The 21,038-nt window shown below is 34.6% G+C and overlaps 1 protein-coding gene across 5 annotated transcripts in view; it reads right to left on the reverse strand.

Moving 5' to 3' along the window:
• Window positions 1-906: 906 nt before the first annotated feature.
• Window positions 907-21,038, reverse strand: part of RB1CC1 (RB1-inducible coiled-coil 1) — an 82,759-nt gene continuing 62,627 nt past the window's right edge. For 2 of the 5 annotated variants that reach the window (XM_010574398.1, XM_010574397.1), the window contains 4 exons: window positions 18,525-18,684; window positions 16,720-16,828; window positions 16,359-16,599; window positions 11,710-12,540 (listed from right to left, as the gene is read on the reverse strand). In XM_010574398.1, coding sequence (XP_010572700.1) covers window positions 12,441-12,540; window positions 16,359-16,599; window positions 16,720-16,828; window positions 18,525-18,684 — 610 coding nt within the window. In that variant the 3' untranslated portion in view covers window positions 11,710-12,440. Of the gene's footprint in view, window positions 2,458-2,806; window positions 2,878-5,854; window positions 5,992-7,808; window positions 7,868-11,105; window positions 11,154-11,708; window positions 12,541-16,358; window positions 16,600-16,719; window positions 16,829-18,524; window positions 18,685-21,038 lie in introns of those variants that run through there. The other 3 variants (XM_010574400.1, XM_010574399.1, XM_010574396.1) reach the window with 3 other exon arrangements.

The following is a 21,038-nucleotide window of genomic DNA, read 5'->3' on the forward strand; positions in this document are numbered from 1 at the left end:
CAGAGGAGCAAGACACACAGGTCTCAGTGCTTAATGAGATTAGAGTATCAGAAAAAAAAAAGCAGTGCTGCTGGTAGGTACACAGTCCTGTAGGGTCATCATCAAATCTGCAGTTTTATCCACCCTGGAAGAACTGGACACACACATCCTTTCCTCCATGGAGAAAATTCTGGGGGACCTTTCACTTATCTTTGAAGTAGACTCTCCAATAACAGAAGAGGGGGAGTCTTACCTTGTAGTGCTGGATTGCATATTGCTACACAGATCCATTGCTGCTACTCAAGGAATAACTGTCCTCCCAGAAATGGAAAGACTCTGTGCCTCTTAGCAAAGCCTGGTGGCTTCTGGGAGACAATTAGTCCCTGAAGGACAAAAAATATTCACAGCAGCAGGAAGATTACCCGAGGCTGGGAAAGTTTTGTCAGTGCGGTATAAGATATCAAGGCTTCTAAACGCTCAGCAGATTAGAAAGAAGGAATCGTGCTACATGTGCACCTTCTTAAACAACTGACTCAGCTGACTAAAGGAACAAGACTGCACCAAATTGCAGACAGAACTGAATTCCCATTTAGTTGAAGGTCAAAAATTCAGTGATAAAAAAAATACTGCATCATGATTTTTTTTGCTTTAAACCTGTTGTATAGATCTATGTTATGTACATATTTAACACTGGGCAGTACTCAACTGTGGTAATATTGTTCTTGAAGAACAAGGCACATTTTTTGATAAGTAATTTTAAAAAGTCAGTACATCAACTAGCAAATTTAACCATCAGGTAAGAATGCAACTTGACGAAATGACATTCCGTTTTCCAGAGATCAGCTGTCTTAGATTTATTTAATCAAAGGTGTGATACAATTACAAGCCCATGCATTTCATAAAAATATGAACTTAGAATTGTCACGGAACAAAATTTTAAACAACACATATACAGAAGTTTCTGGGTATTCAAGTGGACTGGTTAGTCTGAAGGAATATTATTTGCAACATATGGGCAGAAGCACTGACACTTCCATGTGATCATTTCTTTATCTCTTCTCCTCCTCCACTCCACACCTTCTGAAGATAGATCACAGTTGAGTAACTCCATGAATTAAATCCTAGACATAAGCCCATAGTTGAATCCAGAATTTCACTTTCTATTGGCTACACATTTATATTACATCTTTTTATACTGTTATTAAAAAAATAAATCAGACTACATTTTTAAAATGTAGCCAGTATAACTATTTTGAAAAATGTAATTTATCCATTTAAGATGCTGACAAAATTAATTTCTGTCTACTTAAATTCTTTATCATTACAAGGTAATTCTTGTAATTCCTGAACGTTGCTGAATATTAATGCCACTTGTAGAAAATTTAGGTATTTCTATGTAATGAAACTGCTGGAGGAATCAGAGACAAGCTGCAACAGATTAACATGAAATAAATATTATAGATAGTATTTAAAAGGCACACAAATACTTCAAACACATACAGTTTCAAATCTTTATTGTTTTAAAATTCTACATGTCTTTTACAATTACAATAATTTGTTACTTAAATGACTCTTGTATGGTTAATGTACAATGAGTTTTTTCCTGAAACTCAACCATGAAATACAATTTCATCAATATGATTTTTCTAAATAGATTAATACAAGATTTCTGTTTTGTTGGGAAGAACAAGTGCTTCACTTTGAACAAACGGCACAGGTGACTTCCCTTCAGAATCTGTGATCAATCCATCCAAAGTGCTTTTGAAGATTGCAGATCTAACTGTGGCTGATTTTCAAAATCAGCCTATCAAATTACAAGTTGTTTTTTTTTTTTTAACATTAAAGAGCATTTTCATGTAATGAAACAAGTTGCAGTAGTTATTTTTATTCATCTGCTGAGGCAAACTCATGTTGAAGAAAAATTATATGATTATCTGCATGCAATGAACACTCCTCTTTAAATAGCTGATGAATTTTACACATATAAAGAACCTGTTAAAGAGTGCAAGTACTTTGATAATGATTTCACAAAAGGACGTATGCTGGTAATAATGGTAACTAACATTTAACATCTAAATACAAGCTAATGTATATTTAGCAGGCAATTAACATGGCTTACAAGCCATGTTTCATGTGGTTGCCCTTTGAGAAAATGAACTCATTTGGTCCACACTCCTAAAGTTATCTGGGTAAAAAAATTGGAACAGTTAGGGCCAGAGTTTTTGATGAAATTCTTGTTTCTAAAATGTGACCTGTTAAAAAGTAAAAGCAGTACATCAATGACGTATCTTGTCACATAACCTCAGTATAAAAAGATGGCCTGGTATTTGGAGCGATGAACGAGCACTGAAGGACAAGTCAAAAAAGAATGAAGACAGAACAAACTAAAATTTTGTTGTGTTATACTTTCTTGTTCCATGGTACTGCTTTCACTCTGTAGAATTTTGTACCCAATGGAACTTTAAATCTGTTTTGTGCCTACAAAAAAAAAAATCAGATTATATTAGAAATGTGGGATTATTCCTCTGATTTTTATATTTTTAAGCAGAAACTGATTCCCACCCCTCAGCATTTATGAGACCCTTTGGAATCTGGCACAGTTCTGGGCAATATGGACACATCTACCCATGCCACTGCTCACTTACTCTTTTTTCTAGTTCTCCTTCTCTTGCTATTCACTGACTGAAAAACAGAGCAGGAATGGCAGAACCTAGGGCAATTTTCATCTCACTTATTATGCAAAGATAACTCTTCACAATTGTTACAAACATTAAAACTGACTTGTCTGTTAATTTTATCAGATGATTTTCCATTACTATTCCCTTACCTTTTTTGCCTGGCAATATTCCTTTTCCATCACTTTTCCTAGCACCCAAGGTCTCCTAGATGCACCTGAAGCTAAAGAGACAGTATATTTATTATTTTAGATAATCAGCTACAGGGTATTACATTCAATATGGTTAAAGATTATTTGCTAAAATGATTTCATTGAAAGCAGAAAGTCTTCAAAAACCCCCTTTTTTAATAAATTAACAAAATTTAAATAGCTTCAGACATCGAGACAGGTCACTGGCATTTTCAAACAAAAAATTTTATTTTTCAGTTTAAATTTTGTTTTAAAAGTTAACATTAGAGGAGACAAAAGCAAATCAAAACTGAAATTCATTTAATGATTCAAAATTATTCTCATTAACCAAGCTTGACCTTTTTGGTCTGATTTAAGGCGAGAATTTCTTGAAGTATTTCAAAGCATAGAAACTCTTCTGTACTCAGCTATTATTATTGCCCTTACTGAAACATTTGATTATTTTTCTGTATTAGTGATGGAAATTAATTCCTCACAAATAATAATTTTAAAGCCCTACAAGTCTGCTAGTTTTGGTTGCAGTCTTCTGAGTACCCAATACTGTTCAGAAAGGAGAAAAGTGAAAGACCTTAATAATAAACTGACAGGTCAAGAAAGCAACAGTGGACATAAACAAACTTTCAGCTTCTATCCATTTCTGTAACAGTAAGGAAATGCATATTTGTCTTGAATTCCAAGAAATTCTATCCGTTTTACTTGCTTTGCTCTTTTCTATCACTAATCATGGCATGAAGAAAACATCAAAACAGACAGAAGGAACAGCTCACATATGCTCTGCATAATACTAAAATCAATGCTTTTCTAAGCATGACTATTTATGAGATACTGTATCTAGTGACTAGAACATGAGTCACACAAGAGCCAGAGTTTGAAATTTTAATCTTACCCTTCAAGATTAATCTGGCTATTGATAATGGAGCAGATTCCATTCTACTCCACACTCGTACAAATCAGTACAAAGCATTCATGTCTGGCCTGAATGCTCTACAACTAATATTTAAATTACAAAAAAACTTAAGTTTTTTTGAATTTGCTTGGCTGACAGACTTCATTGATCTAACAAAGATAGTGAGAAAGATGCAAGTTTTTTTTCCTTAGATTTGCAGATGAAAACTTCCATATCCCGAAGATAAGGGACAACACAGAAACCATGCAGTCCTCAACCAATTTCAGTGTTGTCATAGCATTCTAAGCGCTCTCAATGTAGGCAGAGACAACCTACAATAGCCTAGATCTCTGACACTTAATACTGTAGGTAGATCTATACGGAATTATTAACTTGATATGTACATGTTGGTACAAAAGGACAGGTTTAGATGCAACATTCTGGCAGCCCTTAAAACAATAATTTGCAGTACCTAGCTCCATGCCAATTTTAATCTATACAAATAATACTAGTGTTCTGGGTTTTATTCTCCTCACTTCCCTGATGCAGAAATAGAATCAAGATATGGTTTCCTGAAGTACTAAGCTAGGAACAAATGTGTTCCTAAAGCAAATGCTAAGTCTTCATGTTAGTTTTATGTGCAGTTTTCTCAAATTTGAGACTAACTCTGGTTAGCAAGTGGTAAGGAATGGAGCAAGCTAAGTCCATTTGAAAACAGACAGGTCAGTGAACTGTGTACTCAGCAATGTACAAACTAACATGGCTTTTACCTTATATATGTAAACCAACAGTAAGAAAATCAATCACATTTCACATATTTATATATGCACTAGTAATGCCACAGTTCAGAATATATTACATCTGTAAGAAACATAAGAGTTCTTCCCACATGTTTCGCAGAACACACATGGCACAGATCCTTCAGCAGTCTCAGAATTCAGTTAGAGCTTGGTGGTCTTCTGGAGACTACACGATTTTTTTTAAGAGCTATCATCTTTCATCATAACTGAAATCTACAATGAGTCTGCTCATTGAAAGCAAGTTGACAGCTTCTGACATGCAATAACATATAGGAACTCTTACTGATAAATTAGAATTAATACAAAATTTCCTTTTAAAGCATGTTCTTAGACATTTCAGCAAAGTTGGGAGTGTGGCTGGGTTTGCAGAACATACTACATGTGATAGTCTAAAGACGTTTACATGAATCTATTTCATGTAGCACATAGTTTAGTGCAAAGCATTGTTATTTTTCCTCATTTAAAAAAAGAATTAACACTTCAATTTAACTAAGTTTACATAGCTGCCAAAAACCAGCCAACAAATAACCTGATGATTAAGGGAGGAAAAAAGCAAATGTGCCATCAACCTGAACATAAGCAAAACGTACAGAAACTGTTCTCTGAAAACTTATGAGCCCTGCTAAACATCATTTAAATTGGGTGGAAAAACTTTGCCAGAAAAAAACATTGCTTGCAAATCCCATATACTGTGGTCTACATTCTGTTATTTCAGACATATATTTGGGTTCATAAATTTCAGTCACTTTGCAGAAGATGAGCTACAGAGAACAAATTTTATCCAAAGATAATCTTCAAAAACATCATAGAATCAGTTATGAAAAAATAAGAACAGAGCATGCAGTTTTGACAGAAATGTTACCGTGAGTTTTGTATTTACTTTCCTTGCCAAAGACATTGAAAACATAAATCCACATACAAAATAGGCCTGAGACCTACACAATTATGCATTATTATTCATGCTACTGAATAGCTAAGCAGCCTGATGGGAATGGTTTCCCCATGGACATGTTAATCTACTCTGTGTGTGTACAAAACTGGCATTTTCTCTCTGCCCCCTTTTTTTTTTTTTACAGCTTACTTTGAAGATGCACATATTTTTCCCTATTTTTCCAAGATATTAACATCTATATGAATTTTTTATTTAAAATGTTTTGCCTTGAAAGATGTTTAGCATCAAAACAAATAGCAAAATCTACAAAAATAGCTGACAGCTATCTGTATCACATTCTTCTCATATTTATCACATATATTTATAAAATCACTTACTAAGGAGTGTTATTTGTAAGAGGAGATAATAATTGAAAGTAATCTGACACTTACCACACTCACCTGGTTTGAGATCCAGGGCAGCAAGAGATTCTGAGTGCAAGAAATACAAGGTTGGACTAACAGTAAATAATACATAGTTGTCATGCCTTTCATCCAAGATAATGAGAACCAAATCGCCAACCTGAAAACTGGAAAAAAAATAATCAAGGAACTTAACTAAAAAAAGCATAGAAGCTTAAAACTACATTAATTACAGTACAATTTTTTCCCCAAGTATTGCACAGACTGAGACTTAGTTGAACAGCAGCATAGATATTTCTACTTGTTATGCCAACTCATATACATTTTATATTTTCTGAAGTCAACAAAACACTCTACCTTTCAAAAAGTGTTTTTGCAATGTTCTACACTGATCAGCTCAAGTTATTATTTAAAGCAAAACTGTCCTTTTGAAAAAAATAAACAGAAGTATCTAACAAAATACTAATGTTTCAATTCTGTATTATTTTTATTCACCAATACTTATGGTAATGATCACTGTACCAACATTAACACACACTCTTGATGTCTTAAACTGAAGTCAATTAGAACACAGAAAAATACAGCAAAACATTTATGTAGCTATTCAATCTTAAAATTTTAAGCACACAGGACAAAGAAGGGATGAAGTGTTCATCCTTGATCAAAGGGTTAAAAACAAAAGAAACACCATGGTGACTTTACATAAGAAGTTGCAAAAATCTGTTTCTTCCTGACACCAGGATAAAACACAAGAAGCCACCAAGTTCTCATGCCAAGTTTCAGCAACAGAATTCAGAGAGCTTTTTCTGTCTCCAACTTCTGTTTCGCAGTGCAAATGTGTTGAAAGTAAATTATTTACCCATTAATGAAATGAAGTCTAAAATAGCTACAAATTAAGCATTAGACCATGAGAGGGCTGTAAGAATGAATATTACTACTACTCTGGGTATGGGGGAGCAAGTGGCAAAGAAAGCAGAAAACTCTTTTCCATAAAAGGAGACTGCAGATACATAGTCATAGATAAATAAGTAAATCTAGAGAGAAATTTAGCTTATCTTCTTTAAAGTTCACTTTCAGATTAAATAAACAATACTCCAAGCTTTTCTGCCTGGATTTATTATAATGACAGACTATGCTGACTTAAATAAAGACATCTCTGTTGGACAGATGAATTCTTCTTTCACAACGTTTTCCTCACCAAAGACTACCAACAGAATTGCCAGAATATTCAGGTGCTCACAGGAAAACCTGATTCTGCACATACCGACCTTGTTACAATAAAAATGCAATTTGGTGTAATTCAGAAAACATTAAAGGAATAATCTGTGCTGGATTTCTTTCCAAAAACGTTTTTTTATATTACTCAATTATTGTCAGACTGATAAATTACTGAAGAACAGTTGTCTATAGCTTTCATGTTCTGCAAGAATTACTATTTCTTTTTCCAGCAACAATTCTACATGCAGCTGCTAACAGATTGATAATACCTAACAAAATATTTGAGTTAATTTCATTTCAGACTGTCAAGGTAAGCCAAAAATTTTGAAGACTTCAGGAAGGTAAAACTTCTCTTCAAATATAATGGAGCACTACGCATATTCAGGATAAACAAGATTCCTTCTGATTTTTCTCAGCATGATTTCAAGAAGGTCACAGATAAACAAAAAGTAATCTAAAAGAAAGGAAGGATTCTAGAAGTCCCATGAGGTATTACCCTTATGAACCATGTAAGAAAGGTAGAGAATTCAAGAAAGCCACCACTACACAGAATTCATAAAGGCCTTTTTTTTGTTTAAAATAAAGGGTTTATAAAATTTGATTCATGCCCAACCAACGGTTCAATAACTGACAGCTAAATGTATAGAGTTGACCTACATATCTTTTCACCACAGATCAAGAACAGAAGAATTGTGACATTCTTTAACTACATACTTATTATTGAAGGCATATCCATCTGTTTATATGAAAATTAACATGTACTTACTCTCTAATTGCTATTTTTTCAGAATGTCTTGAGGATACTGATGACATGCTCTGGGACATCTATTAAAAAAAGAGAAAAGCTATAAAGCATTGGCAAGCTATGATGACATGTACATTGCAGGTAACAATATGGTTAAGATAAATAATTTATTACTGATTTCAAACAGTGTCTATTTTTGCAGGTCTTATATTCACTCAAGAAAACACACAAGTCTGTTATCCTGTTCTGTAGCAGGTTTGGTTGGTTGGTTGGCTGTAGTTTCGGTGGTTTGCAGGGTTTTTTTTGTTTGTCTGTTTTTTAAATAGCTACCTTTGAGTATTAAATGTCTTGTGTAACTGACTTCTCCCTCATTATTTAAAACTGAGAAGTGCTTTCCAGATCAGTGCCAGTGAAGATTTGTTCCGAACATACACAAGACCTATAATATAGCTGCGCACTCTAACACAGAAGCCACTGGCATTCTACAAAAGGCTGATGGTAAAATACTGGAGGGCAAACATGTCTATTGCAGTTAAACTCTGGATGTTGAACTCGATATAGTCTCTCAGTTTTACTAAGGACTGTCACTCAATCTAAAGTTTACTGTAATTGATAGAGCAGCACTCCCTCACATAAAACTGCAGTCAAATTTACTAAGACCAAACAAAGTCTCAATTATGTAAGGCTTTGGACATAATTCTCATCTCTATATGCACGATATTTGCCTTTAAATCTGTTTAATTCATACTGGCACATGAACCAACTTCAAGAGAATAAACTAGATGTAAAAATGAATATAAGTGTACATACACTTTCTACAGTAACTGTGATAAATGAAAATGGTCAACGCTACTTTGTATCTACAAAGGGATTATATAGCCTACATAAATGCAAGTAGACATTGGAGCTGATCTGATGTCAATGTATCCATTTCATCACCCTTTGGTAACTTCCTTAAAGAAGAGACAATTTGTAATTGCCCTGTAGAAACTCTAACAAGAGGTCCTGCAGTTCTTCTATAGGTTCCTACTTCCTGCACCGTTTATACATGCTATTCAAACCTAGATTACTCATACTTGAAGTTTAGCACATGATTTTTCATCTGTAACTCAAACATTGTTACCTACAGCATATTTCCTATTGTCAGTCTTCCTCCCCACTTCTCCGGAAACAGTATCAGCCTGTCTTAATATGAGCTTGAAGCCTATGCCCAGCTTGTTTTCTTAATTTCTTCAAAGAATGAGCCCCAACTGAATGCAGTACAACACAAAAACCTCTCAACTTCTGATGACATTTTCAGCAGTTTTCTTTATGGGGCCCAACTTCATATCAATTTTTGTTGTTGTTGTTGGAGACTACGTTTCTTTGACTTATTCACATTGTACTTCTCTTTCTTGAAAAAGTTGCAGCTAACATGAAAGTTGTCAAATGTGTATAATTTGCTTACATTGCTCCCAAAAGTGTTCAAGAGTTCTCTTCACGTTAGAACCAAAAATTTTCTCACTGTTTTTTAAAAGTGGAATGTTAAATTAAAATGCAAACTAGCTTGATTTCTGTATTTTTCATTAATTTCTAAGTTTTAAGAAAAACACAACAAATTAGAATGTTAAAAATATTTCCATTAAAACTCAGTAAAGAAATTTTTATGGAGTAGAGTTCTAATAGCCTTTACACAGAAAAAAGGTTCCCTTTGTCAATAATTCATATAAAGTAACAAAAATCCTGTAATAACACTCCTGGTATTAAAACGAGCTCCTTTTAATTTTTTTATTGCTTGCAGAGGTAACCCACAAGTTTTGCTGCAAAGGTCAGGGATCTGAAAAGATTTTCTTTTATTGTGCAGCACCCCTTCTGGGTTGCTTATTTGAAGTAGCTCTATAGAAATAAATATTGATATTTAAGTGCTGATGTGTATTTCAGCTTTAGAAGTGTATTGGGAAGGAGGGGGAGGAGAAAGAAGGATGAAGAGAAAAAAATAAAATAATTTATTTCATCTATGATATAATTAATTTATAAGTAAGGAATTGAAAAGATATTATGTTCTTATGCCCATTTAGAAACCAATTTTCAATTGCTTTAGACACCAATGAGCTGCCAATTTCTCCTACATGGCTTGGTATTAATCATAGCAACAAAAATAATTTTATATTTGTCTTGTACAACACCATGTTTTCTTCAATTTCATTTTACTCTGAGATGGCAAGAGATCAAGAATTTAATTCAGGAAATCTACAGAGAGGTTTAGGAGACTGTCCAGTATGGTTTGAGTTGTATTGTAAAAACTACACTGAAATAACTTTTGTGCACTTCATTGACATTCTAAATAAAAAAATCCTTTTCTAAAATATGCTTTTAGGTGTCTTGCAGTCCTTTCTTATGCCCCGCACTAGCAGGGTTATTATGTACAGGTTTTAATATGGAATGGAAAGTGTTTGGAAAAAAATTGCAATTTCGCACCTGAATATGTAGCAGGAATAAATTATATAGTAAATTTCAATCTTATACCAGACAGAAAAATGGCAAGTCCTACTGGAGAAACTTATCAAACACTTTTGCTCTGAAATGTAACTTGCAACTACACAGATATCAGTTCCTACCAAACTCCTGGATATCACCTGTCACTTAAAAGTGAGATCTCCATGGCTGGTCCAACGAATAAACTACCAAAGGATTTGTCTGTTTTCTATACACACAGTAATTTTTTTAAGACTTAAGGTTGAGACCTGGCAGCAAGGATAAACTGTGGATAAATAAGAGGAGAAGGAGTCATAGCACAGGAATCGAGGGAACTCTGTCACTATATTCTTTTTCCTTTCATAGGCATTGACTATTATTTGAGTGTTTCAGTTTAAGACGATGACTGTTTGTATTTCCAGTTGCTAGGCAGAATTAAAAAGTTTGATGCCTTACAAAAATGACAGGTGCAGTTTCTAATCTCCAAGTTATTGTTAACACTCCTAATTATGCTTATTGTACAAGCATATTTACATTCTTGTAAACTGGCCTTCAATCTACTGTTGTTGAAAAACTGAGCCATGGCACCACTGAAATTTAACTCCCCGTACCCCAAGCCTGGATGGTCTGTGTTCTTTGGGAGTATGTCTCTTTCTCTCCACTCCTGTGAATCTTTTCCATGAGAACACTGCTAAGTTGAGATACCCCTGAAAGGTTATCAGGTTACCTGTTTGCCACTTGCCTTAATGCTTAAAACATTTTGAATTTAATAAAAACACATTTTTAGATTTTAACAAACTTAATATTTGTAAACTTTTCTTATTTTTTAATGAGACTTAAAACATGCACTGCACAAATACTTACCAATCTTTGATTTAATCTCTTATTTTCCTCTTCTTTCAACTGCAAAGTCTGAAAGAAAATCTTATCTGATTATACATTTTTTAAAAGTTTTGATATGACCAGAGACAGACTACTTGTACAATATACATATTTACTACAGCTTTCATTTTAAAACAATATCAAAACAGCTTTTGAACAAAGACATGTAAAAAAATTTGATGTCTAGCAATTAACACAGTGCTACAAACCCCACTGCTATACTATGCTTATCTCCATACTCATCCTTCTCAAGTTAGTGTCATGGTTTAGAAAAACATTTCACTGATAGAACAGCAAAAGAAGTGTAATATATTACTATTTTATAGCTTCTACCCATGACAAATCCTTTGTAAGCAGATGACAGAATAAAGCATGTTAAGTGCTTCTAGTCAGAAACATCCAGCCACTTGCATCATACAGTGCCACAATTCATTAACGAAAAACATTTATGTTCTCTAACTGATCACAGAGTTTAGTCTAACTGATTATAGAAAGCTGAAAGCTAAAGACACTATTTTTTTTTTAAAGACAACTTTTCAAGGTAAGAAAAAGGCAACTGGAATGGAGTTAGATATAACTAGATAGTTAAAAATTACTAGAATCTGAAAGATTCCAGTATACTAAGGGTTAATCTAGCCTTTCAGCAAAAGTAACTATTTCATCAAAAATGTTCAATTATTCAGTGTACATTGAAAGCTATGCTCAAAATAAAAGTTGTAACAGAAGTGAAAATTTAAGGTATGTATTTGGAAGAAGCAGCTGTGGCGACGTAGAAACTTACAATTCTAGCCTGTAGGACCATGACAATTGCTTCAGAAAACTGTAACTTTAAGCACATTCATAACAAGTGTGATTTCACTTTTTACAGAAGCAATACTGTCAAGATTATAATGCACCCCAGGTAGAATGAAATGGATTTAAGTAATAGCAGCCTATGAGGAGAAATTATCCATTTCCAAGAGAAACAGGTAAATCAATCTTAATTCCTGTCCAGCTGCTTTGGATGCCTTAATTTGAAAAAGTAATCAAAACTTTTTTTTGCTACTGAAATTCCCTAGATCAATGACGTGTCACTCCTAAGAAGAAATATTACACCTGACTCATTCATACTAAAGCCTACATAAACAGAATAAACAAACTTTAAGCTAAGCCAAATATAATGTATTAATACTTACTTTGAATTGCTTCAACAAATTATACTGATCCGAAACAAGTACAATGAAAAACCATTCCCTGGAATAGTATTTATAAGCCTTGCAGATACTATATTGCATCAGAGTATATAATTGACCACAGCACAACTGCACACATACATATTTATAAGTACTTAATTGTAATGCTTAACCGCACAAACAATCTACTCACTCTTTCTAACAACATTATCCTCTGTTTTTCTTCAGACATATGGACATTTTCACTAAAAGAGCAAGAAGAAAATGGACAGGTTAAAAATGAAATTTCTTTTCAACAAAAATTATTTTTCCCACCCCTCCATTGTCACTCAGTGAAGAGTGCCATATATTTGCTAGCACAGAGGGAACAGCACAGAAAGATACCTTAAGAATCAGCATTGACATTTCTGGAAGATTTGGGGGGATTTTTTTTCCTTCTTCTTTTTTTCTTTAAACCCAAGCAGCTGCTTTGTTGCAACAAGCTAGTGAATTTTCAGTCACTGATTAGTTTATAGTTACATGGGGCCATTTCTGCATATTTTGCATTATGTTCAAAACCTCAGGATGAAAGATACAGCTCCAAATGCTTTGGCAGTTAACCCTCGATATTGCAGTTCAGCTCTACAATGTTGTATTTTCCTAATCTTTGTAGTTTAAAGGCTCTGTGCCCTGGGACTCTCTGGTAGAACGTGAACTTGCTAACCGTCTCTGTTCATCTGAGAGATAAACTGAGCACTGGGGCATGATAAAATAATGCTAACACCCTAATAAGGAATTTCCTAAGGACACAGAGAGTAATACCTGATACAATTAAAATACAGTTTTGAAGACAGGTTAATAGGGAAGAAACAATGTATTTTGTAGTCCAAACTGATTTGGTTGGAGAAAGAAAACAGACAAGTTTTTGGACATATAGTCCATTCATCCAGTCTGACAAAACATGCTATAAATCCAAGGAAAATGCCAAGTAGAACTAACAGATTATAACTGAGCCATGCTACTCATTCCTTCATTTCAGTTAAAAGGCTGCTTAGCCTTCATGTAACAGGAAGAAGTCAACAGAAACCTGTAATAATTTCTGCCTACTTATTACCTGACTTTTAGTACATTGAGCCAAAATTTTTTGTTCCCATGCGTATCTTCAAGGTTTTTTTGTAAACCTGCCTTGAGAGTTCAGAACTAGAATAATTACTGTAAGAAATAGTTCTCCTTCTAAAGACAGAGTATTTAACTGTTTTATTGATTATCAGTGCAAGTTTAGTTTGGTAAGCAACAACTGTTTTCATCCTTGCTTCCACAAAGTTTAGTGCACTGGGCATATTATTCTCGGTTAGGCAGCATACATTGTGATAGGCACTGATTAAAGTGAATGCAAGTATATCTAACAACTCTGCTTTTGCTTCTCTGGCAAAACCTCATTCCACTTGTGTGTTTCCCACTCAGGTTCATCACTTCTGTGAGAGATAAGCAGAAGTCTGGGATTGTTCAAAAAGCTAGTGGCACAAAAGTGAGAAAATGCATAGGTTGCAATTGCTTAATGATCTTCCACAAAGATTTTAGGTGAAGGGGTAGCAACCAGGAGCTTTACAGTCAGTTATTCTGCTTTCCTTTCAACAACAGTAAAAATTTGCAAGCTGTATCAAGTGGGTGATTCAAAGATGCATCCAATTTCTTCAGGTAAGTGTTCTTAATGAGCAAAAAGAAACCTTTAATCATATTAGGGGTATAATGAAATTCATCTGGGATTCTAAGCTTTTTCCCATGCAAATGAATACAACATTATACTGTACAGTTCTGAAACAAAATCAGACATATTTCGAGAAGCCTCAGAAACAAGAGAGAAATAAGAGCATAAGAACTTTGTTTTATTTTAAATAAGATGACGAGATCTGTCTTCCCAAAACATCTCATTGCACTGAGGTAACTAGAAATAAGCAGGTTTGCTGTTTATTCAGGGTAACATGACACAGCCTGTGATATTTATCAACTTCACAAATGAGAAAGTCTACGGAAGGATCAGGAGAAGAGAGGAAATCTGACAATGTAATCATAATTGAGGTATTAAAAGTCTATTAAAAAACTACTGCAGCTGTAAAAGCATAACAGAAAAAATTCCACGTGACTGCTAATATTTAGAAGTGCCTTCCAGTTCAAATCCAAATTTCCTTAGACATTGCAGGAAAGGATCCTAAAATGAGTATTCCTAGTATAAGAGAATTAAAGAAATGCAATCTTCTACCACAAGGAGGTAGAAAGTGGTATAGCATGAAGAACAGTTCTCATAAATTAGTAAAAAGTACTAAATGTTGACTATTTCAGTTTTCTTAGGCTGCTATAGCAGAAATATACTCATACTGTAGATATTTTATTTTTTCCAGTTTTCCCCAGTCTCTATATGGAGTTAAAAAACACAATTGGAATGCCTTGGACAAAACTTCTTCACCCTTTTTTCTTGAGTTTTCTTCCAGTAATCTATTCCGAATAGATTCTCATACTGCACTAAATACAGTAATAGCTGAGTATCTTCTAGCAATGAGTCCTATTTTAATGCACATACAGCATGTGCTATTCGTTTTGCCTTACTCTAGTCAGAAAGTACATATAATAGAACATGCTCATTTTAGTACAGAATTTTTAAGCCTAAAATTCTACATTTGTCAAGAGAAATTTAAGAAAATTAAGAAAATTGAAGGAAATTAGGATTTTTGCATGCATCATCACAACCCCTTCTCTTGGAGCATAAGACAGTCTTTACTATTCAAAAACCTTTATAAAATTACTTTAGGTACATTTAAATTAAGAATCAAAGCTCTGAACTTGATGCTCATTTTCATGGAACTCAGTATTGAAAAAACAAAAAATACACCTGCATTAGGCTCGATTTCTGACAACAACCAACAAGATAACTTTGTACCAGTCAGAATTATTTAAATTCTGAAGACTTTATAGTCATGCACTAAGACCAGATCACCAGATCACCAAAGTCTACTAGCTTTACATGTAGGCTCTTAATTTACTAGACAAGGCATTATAAGCCAATAACAAAGTGAACTGCTATTGTAGGGCACCCAAAATAAGAGAACATAGTGAAGTCGATGACTGCAAAAAACCTCCATAAATTCCCTCTGATCTCTATAATCACCTCAGTATTTCAAGCACAGCTTCAGACACCTACCTGCAAACTAACTGCTGCCTAATTACACCTCCATACAAGAAGGGTGATAAGCAGTTAAATATATGTATCAACATAATGTTATTTGAATCTGTTGTAAATCCAGATAATCAACCAGATCCAAACAAAATTGAACCAATCTTAAGTGAAAAGTTTAGTTTGAAGTACATAAGTTGCTTGCCCTAGCTGTTTTCCTCAAGTAAGGGTTTAAATAATTGCTAAGTTTTTTCCCAGTCTCATCATTGCCTTCTAGTAAGTCAGCAGTACCACCACAGCTGACATTACTGATGATTCGGAAGTTATGCAAACAAAGAGATGCTGAATACCTGTCCTTCTCTCCAATAATACAAAACATCAATCCATCAAGGCCACTTAATCAGCCTGAGTCTTATTACTTGTTTGGAATCCTGAGGATTCAGCCTCATTTCTACCAAGCATACCTATCAGCCCTTCCTCTTTATCAAGGAATATCATTATGCTGTCTTACAGCAGACACATACATGAACAATCATAAAGTTTTTTTTGTTTGTTTTTAAATGAGAGCCAGCCACTGTTCAAAAGATATGCTAATAACATGCAGCCACCCAGCTCATTCACCATTACAGTTGTTCTCCTGTTTGACTTACACTTCATATACTTAGGTCTATTTTTTCACCTCGTAATTCTGGGGGCAAGTTTCACCTTTAAGATACTTCTAAGTGATCAAAACCACACACTTCTGATGATTGTGACGCCACAACTGTATGTGTACATTTAAAAGAACATTTTTAGCAAGAACAAAGGCAGGAGGAGTGTGAAGTGCAAATGAGCATGTTTAACAACATCCCACAGCACACATTTAAAGAATGAAAGCATGCTTTGCATATTTCTACTACAAAGCCCCATACTTACTGCACAGCCATCATACTGGTTTCCATTGTGGAGTCCATTCTCCCTTCAGCTGCAATGTCAGAAACCAATCTGTCTGTGTCAGTGGGAATATCAGCTGCGCAGGCTCCACAAGCTTCTGAAGCTGCTGCTGAGTAGGTAGGTGGAGAAAAATTACTACTTCTCAGTTTATTAACTTCTTCTTCAAGCTTTTTCTTCTCTTCAAGTAAGCGAGCTCGATCTTCAGAAAGCGTTTCAATCAAATCTATGACACAAGCGAATAAAAATTCTTTTAATAACAGCAGCACTAAGGATCAAAACCAATCTGTAGTGAGTGGATTTATCCTATTAGAAAAGATGAATTCTTCTTCAGAACTTTGCTTACCCTTATCTTTTTCTTGCTGTTGTGTAAGCATTTTTAATTTGTCACTAAGATCATTAATTATGTTTTCTTTTTTCATTTTCTCTCTTGCCAGAACAGTGTTAAAGTTGGTCTGAAAACAGAAAGAAGTATTACTGAAATAAGAAATGTACTGTATAAACGTAATGCAAACTACATCACTAGAACAAAAAAGTACAAAAGATATCACGCATTTCAGTTTCCTACAATATAGTTAAACAAGGAATTAAACTTGTTTACATATTACTTCGGTGAAGAGATAAAATGTTTGTACATTTTGTTTTGAGGTTTCTCTGTAACAATTTTTTTTTTTATCCCTCTGGTTCCCCCAAGCCCAATACACACATGTAGTATAAAGAAATCATCATTAAAAAATAGTAATTTGTAAGTTCCTGGGTTTTTTAAACATAATGCTTTATATTCCAGTTTATATATGACAGTTGCACGTTTTATATTAAAAACAGTTACTTTAAGGATTAAAATGGTTATTAAGACAAAGATGCACTGCTGTTCTGGTTTCAGGTGGAATAAAGTTAATTTTCTTCTTAGTAGCTGGTATAGTGTTGTGTTTTGGATTTAGGATGAGAATAATGGTGGTAACACACCGATATTTTAGTTGTTGCTAAGCAGTGTTTATAATAAGTCAAGGACTTTTCAGCTTTTCATATTGGGAAGGACAGCTGACCCAAACCAGCCAAAGGGGTATTCCATACCATATTACGTCATGCCCAGTATGTGAAATGGGGGGAGTTGGCCTGGAGGCACTGTGGCTTGGGGATTGGCTAGGTATTGGCCAGCGGGTGGTGAGCAATTGTACTGGGCATCATTTGTTTTGTGTATTCTATTATTATTTTCCCTTCCTTTTCTATCCTATTAAACTTTATCTCAATTCACAACTTTTACTCCCCGCCCCCCCCCATTCTCTCCCCCATCCCAGTGGGGTGGAGGGGAAGTGAGCAAGCAGCTGCGTGGTGCTTAGTTGGTGGCTTGGGTTAAACCATGACAACTGCATCAAGAAATCCTTTCTTACTGTTTAAATGCAACAAAGCTGTAGATAACAGCTGTTACTAACAGAGATTTAATTTAAGAACTGAAGACTCATCTACAAAATCTGAGAGATTCAAGATGTTTTGAAAGAAAAAAATGTGTGGATACAGATATAATTATTAATCCAGTGCAATATGATTTTGTATCGAGGTGTGCAGTACACAGTGTTTCTAAGTTTATTAAGTAAAATATAACATTTGCTTTGAACCACCAAAAAATATAACATTTGCTTTTCAAATGGTACCTGCCCAGGCTAATAAAGTTTAAAAGCCATTAAGTAGCATTCCAAGTTAAGTAGTATTTCAAATAATTAATTTTGTGTTGTCCACAAATTTTGTGTTGTTAACTTAAACTATACTTAACCAGTATCTTTCCGGAGTTCAAGAGATTAATGGATAAAAATTTACAGCACTAGCTTAACTTAAGCAAAACAAGTCACAGAATTACAAAAATTGAAACTGGATTGTCCAGTTCACAGATATTTAAGGAGGCATTTTTTTTGATTGGTTGGGTTTTTTTTCATTTGTTTGTTTAGTTGGTTTTTGTTTTGTTTTTTTTTTTTTTTTTAATGCTTAACTGTTGGAGTCCATTAACACATCATATGCTGGCTCCAGAAAATAGCGCAAACTTAGAATGTGCATGTGTTACACAGCAAAAAAAACCCCCAACTCCATAACTTCGAAACAGCAAAAGAACACATAATTTTCATGGGAGCAAAAGTAATAAAAAAGAATCAGCTTTACCTGCTGTTCTGCAGTGAGCGATGTTCTGATGTTCTGCATTTCTTCATTCTTTCTTTTCTCTTGTTCTTCAAGTTGCTCTAAGAACTTCATTTTTTCTTCATGAAGCTTCTCTTGAAGTTCAGCAACCAAGCTTGACTCAGCAGATGATTCAGTGGGAGGACTTAAAAGAAAATGTTTAGGCTTTAAACTTGCAGCATATAGAGTCCCAGAATACATGAAATAAGCAAACACACAAGAAGTCAGAACTTTTTTGAGACATTTTTTCTGAAATATGAAATAAATACTGTATTCTAATTAAGTCATTACTAATCTTCAATTCTACTTTTTAATCCTGAGCTCTTATCAGATTCTTACTCCTGGGCATTCTGTTTTTTAGTGTACTACACTGGCTTTAATTTTGAAGTTTTTTTTGAGGGGGGAAGTTTTTGTTTTCACTTTTCTAACAAAACAGGAGTTGTGGAAAGCAGTAAAAAGAGGAACAATGACAGTCAACTCCCTGAACATTCTTAGTATGTCAAAATGCAAAGCCTCCAGAGCTGTCAAGTAATTAAAGCAATTCAGCAATAAATCTGATGCTAAGGAATTCAGATGTGAAACTTAAAACTCTGGGTTGCAGAATCTGGGGGATAGCAGTAAAGATCATAAGAAAGGAAAGCATCAACAGTCATTGAGGCAGGAAGGATAACAACCTTAAACAGCTCTTGAAACAGGAAATGTTACACAGGCCAAATATTCTTCATCACTGAACCAAAAGCATTAACTACGCTCTTCTGTGTTTTGGCTTGAATTATCAAGAACCACCACTGAAAAACATCGGGACAGAGAAAGCCCTTTGTTGGGCAATATTTGTGAAAAACTGTATTATTTTAAATTTCTATTATTTATCTACACCATAACAATCTTTAATATAAAGAAAATCCCCCCAGACCTAACTCTCCATCTACATACATATGTCAGTGGTTTTCTCCAGTCAGAGCAGCCTGGAGGTATGGTCTCCTGATGTTAGGTAAGCTGTGCTGAAAGCAAAACATCATGTAAAATATACTAACATTCACAAGCGCAACTCCTAACACTAAAAATGCTCCAAAAATTCTTCTTGCCTCATAATGCAAAGCTGCTCTGTTAAGACTAGGGACTACAGAACCTCAGAGACACCAGAAAGATGCAGCACGGAGAATATGAAAGAAAACTGAATTGCAGAGGAGGCAGGGAACCTAAATACTGATTGCTGCATGGGCACCCATGAAGCAACCAGTTCCAGCCATTTCTAGAGTCTTTGCTTAACCACACGATCCAGCACATACTCACCTACCTCTGTTTCTGCCATCAATTCTCCCTATCAGGCTAAGAAACCACAGTATAAGTTTGTCTGAGAAGTGTAAAGAAGAGGTATGCCTGCACCTTACTTCAACAAGCAAAAAAATTCACTCATATTATTCCACTTTATCTAAATGCCAAGTTAATAGATCAGCCGAAACCCAAAGCTCTTAGCTGCACTAAACCAACGCAGGTATCATCTGCCTCTCAGATAGGCTGCCTGGACTACTGACTGCAAATGACAGCCGAATAAAGGATATTGTTATTCTGCAAAGGATGCTAGCACATTAACAGTTTTTTAGTCTCATCACTGCATCAGTGTATTGGGTTTACACATTTAATCTACAAGGGTCTCGACAACTATGGCAATAGTGACAATGCCTAACTTTTTTTAGTGTTTTCCAGACACCAAAAGCACATTTCTTCAGAGATTGGGGTTCCTTTGCAAGTAAACACTGTACTACTCTGCTCTAAGATGACAAATGATGCATTTAGCAACACTATCACTGTTCTATCACATGGGCATATACTGAAGATACAAACTGTTATACAGTAGCTAAGCACTCAAAAAGCCCTTAAGAAGCGGTAAATAAAGCTCTGAAAGCCTACTGAAGTTCTCAGAGTGGCAAAACAACCTTTGACTTTCCAGAAATCAGAAGTAAAATAAGGAGACAACAAAGCAAGTCATGAGACACTCAGGCAAATCTTTTTTGTGCTACTGAGAAAGCATTTTCCTGATGGATTTAATTTCAATTTATTTCTAAATTAAGCCTAGCTACGAAAGAGAGAGCACGTGCTCTACAGAGACGCTTCACTACTGATGGTAGTCTGATAGAAGTGGCTGGACAATACCACAGCTGGAAGACATCAAAGCTGTAATTCAGTTTTCAAAGCAGTGAGGATTCCTATTCTATTTTTAATATTCTTTAAAATGTTATCAATCTTTTTACTAACCAGCAAACTGCTTAACAACGGAAGTCATTACAGAAATCGTATTTTTCAGTTAATCTTGGCTAGTACATGCTACATACATAGAAAGATTAAATAGGAGAGTTACAACTGCCTTGCAGTTTTATTATCTTTCCAAATCATGACGATTTTAATTTCAGGCACATTATAACCAAAACACATTCATTTTCATATGTTGGTAATGCATGGGTCACAAACATTTCTTTGTCACTTTTTTTTTTTTTTTTT

Source organism: Haliaeetus leucocephalus, unplaced genomic scaffold (assembly GCF_000737465.1).
Source record: "Haliaeetus leucocephalus isolate CR32 unplaced genomic scaffold, Haliaeetus_leucocephalus-4.0 Scaffold428, whole genome shotgun sequence".
NCBI lineage: Eukaryota > Metazoa > Chordata > Aves > Accipitriformes > Accipitridae > Haliaeetus > Haliaeetus leucocephalus.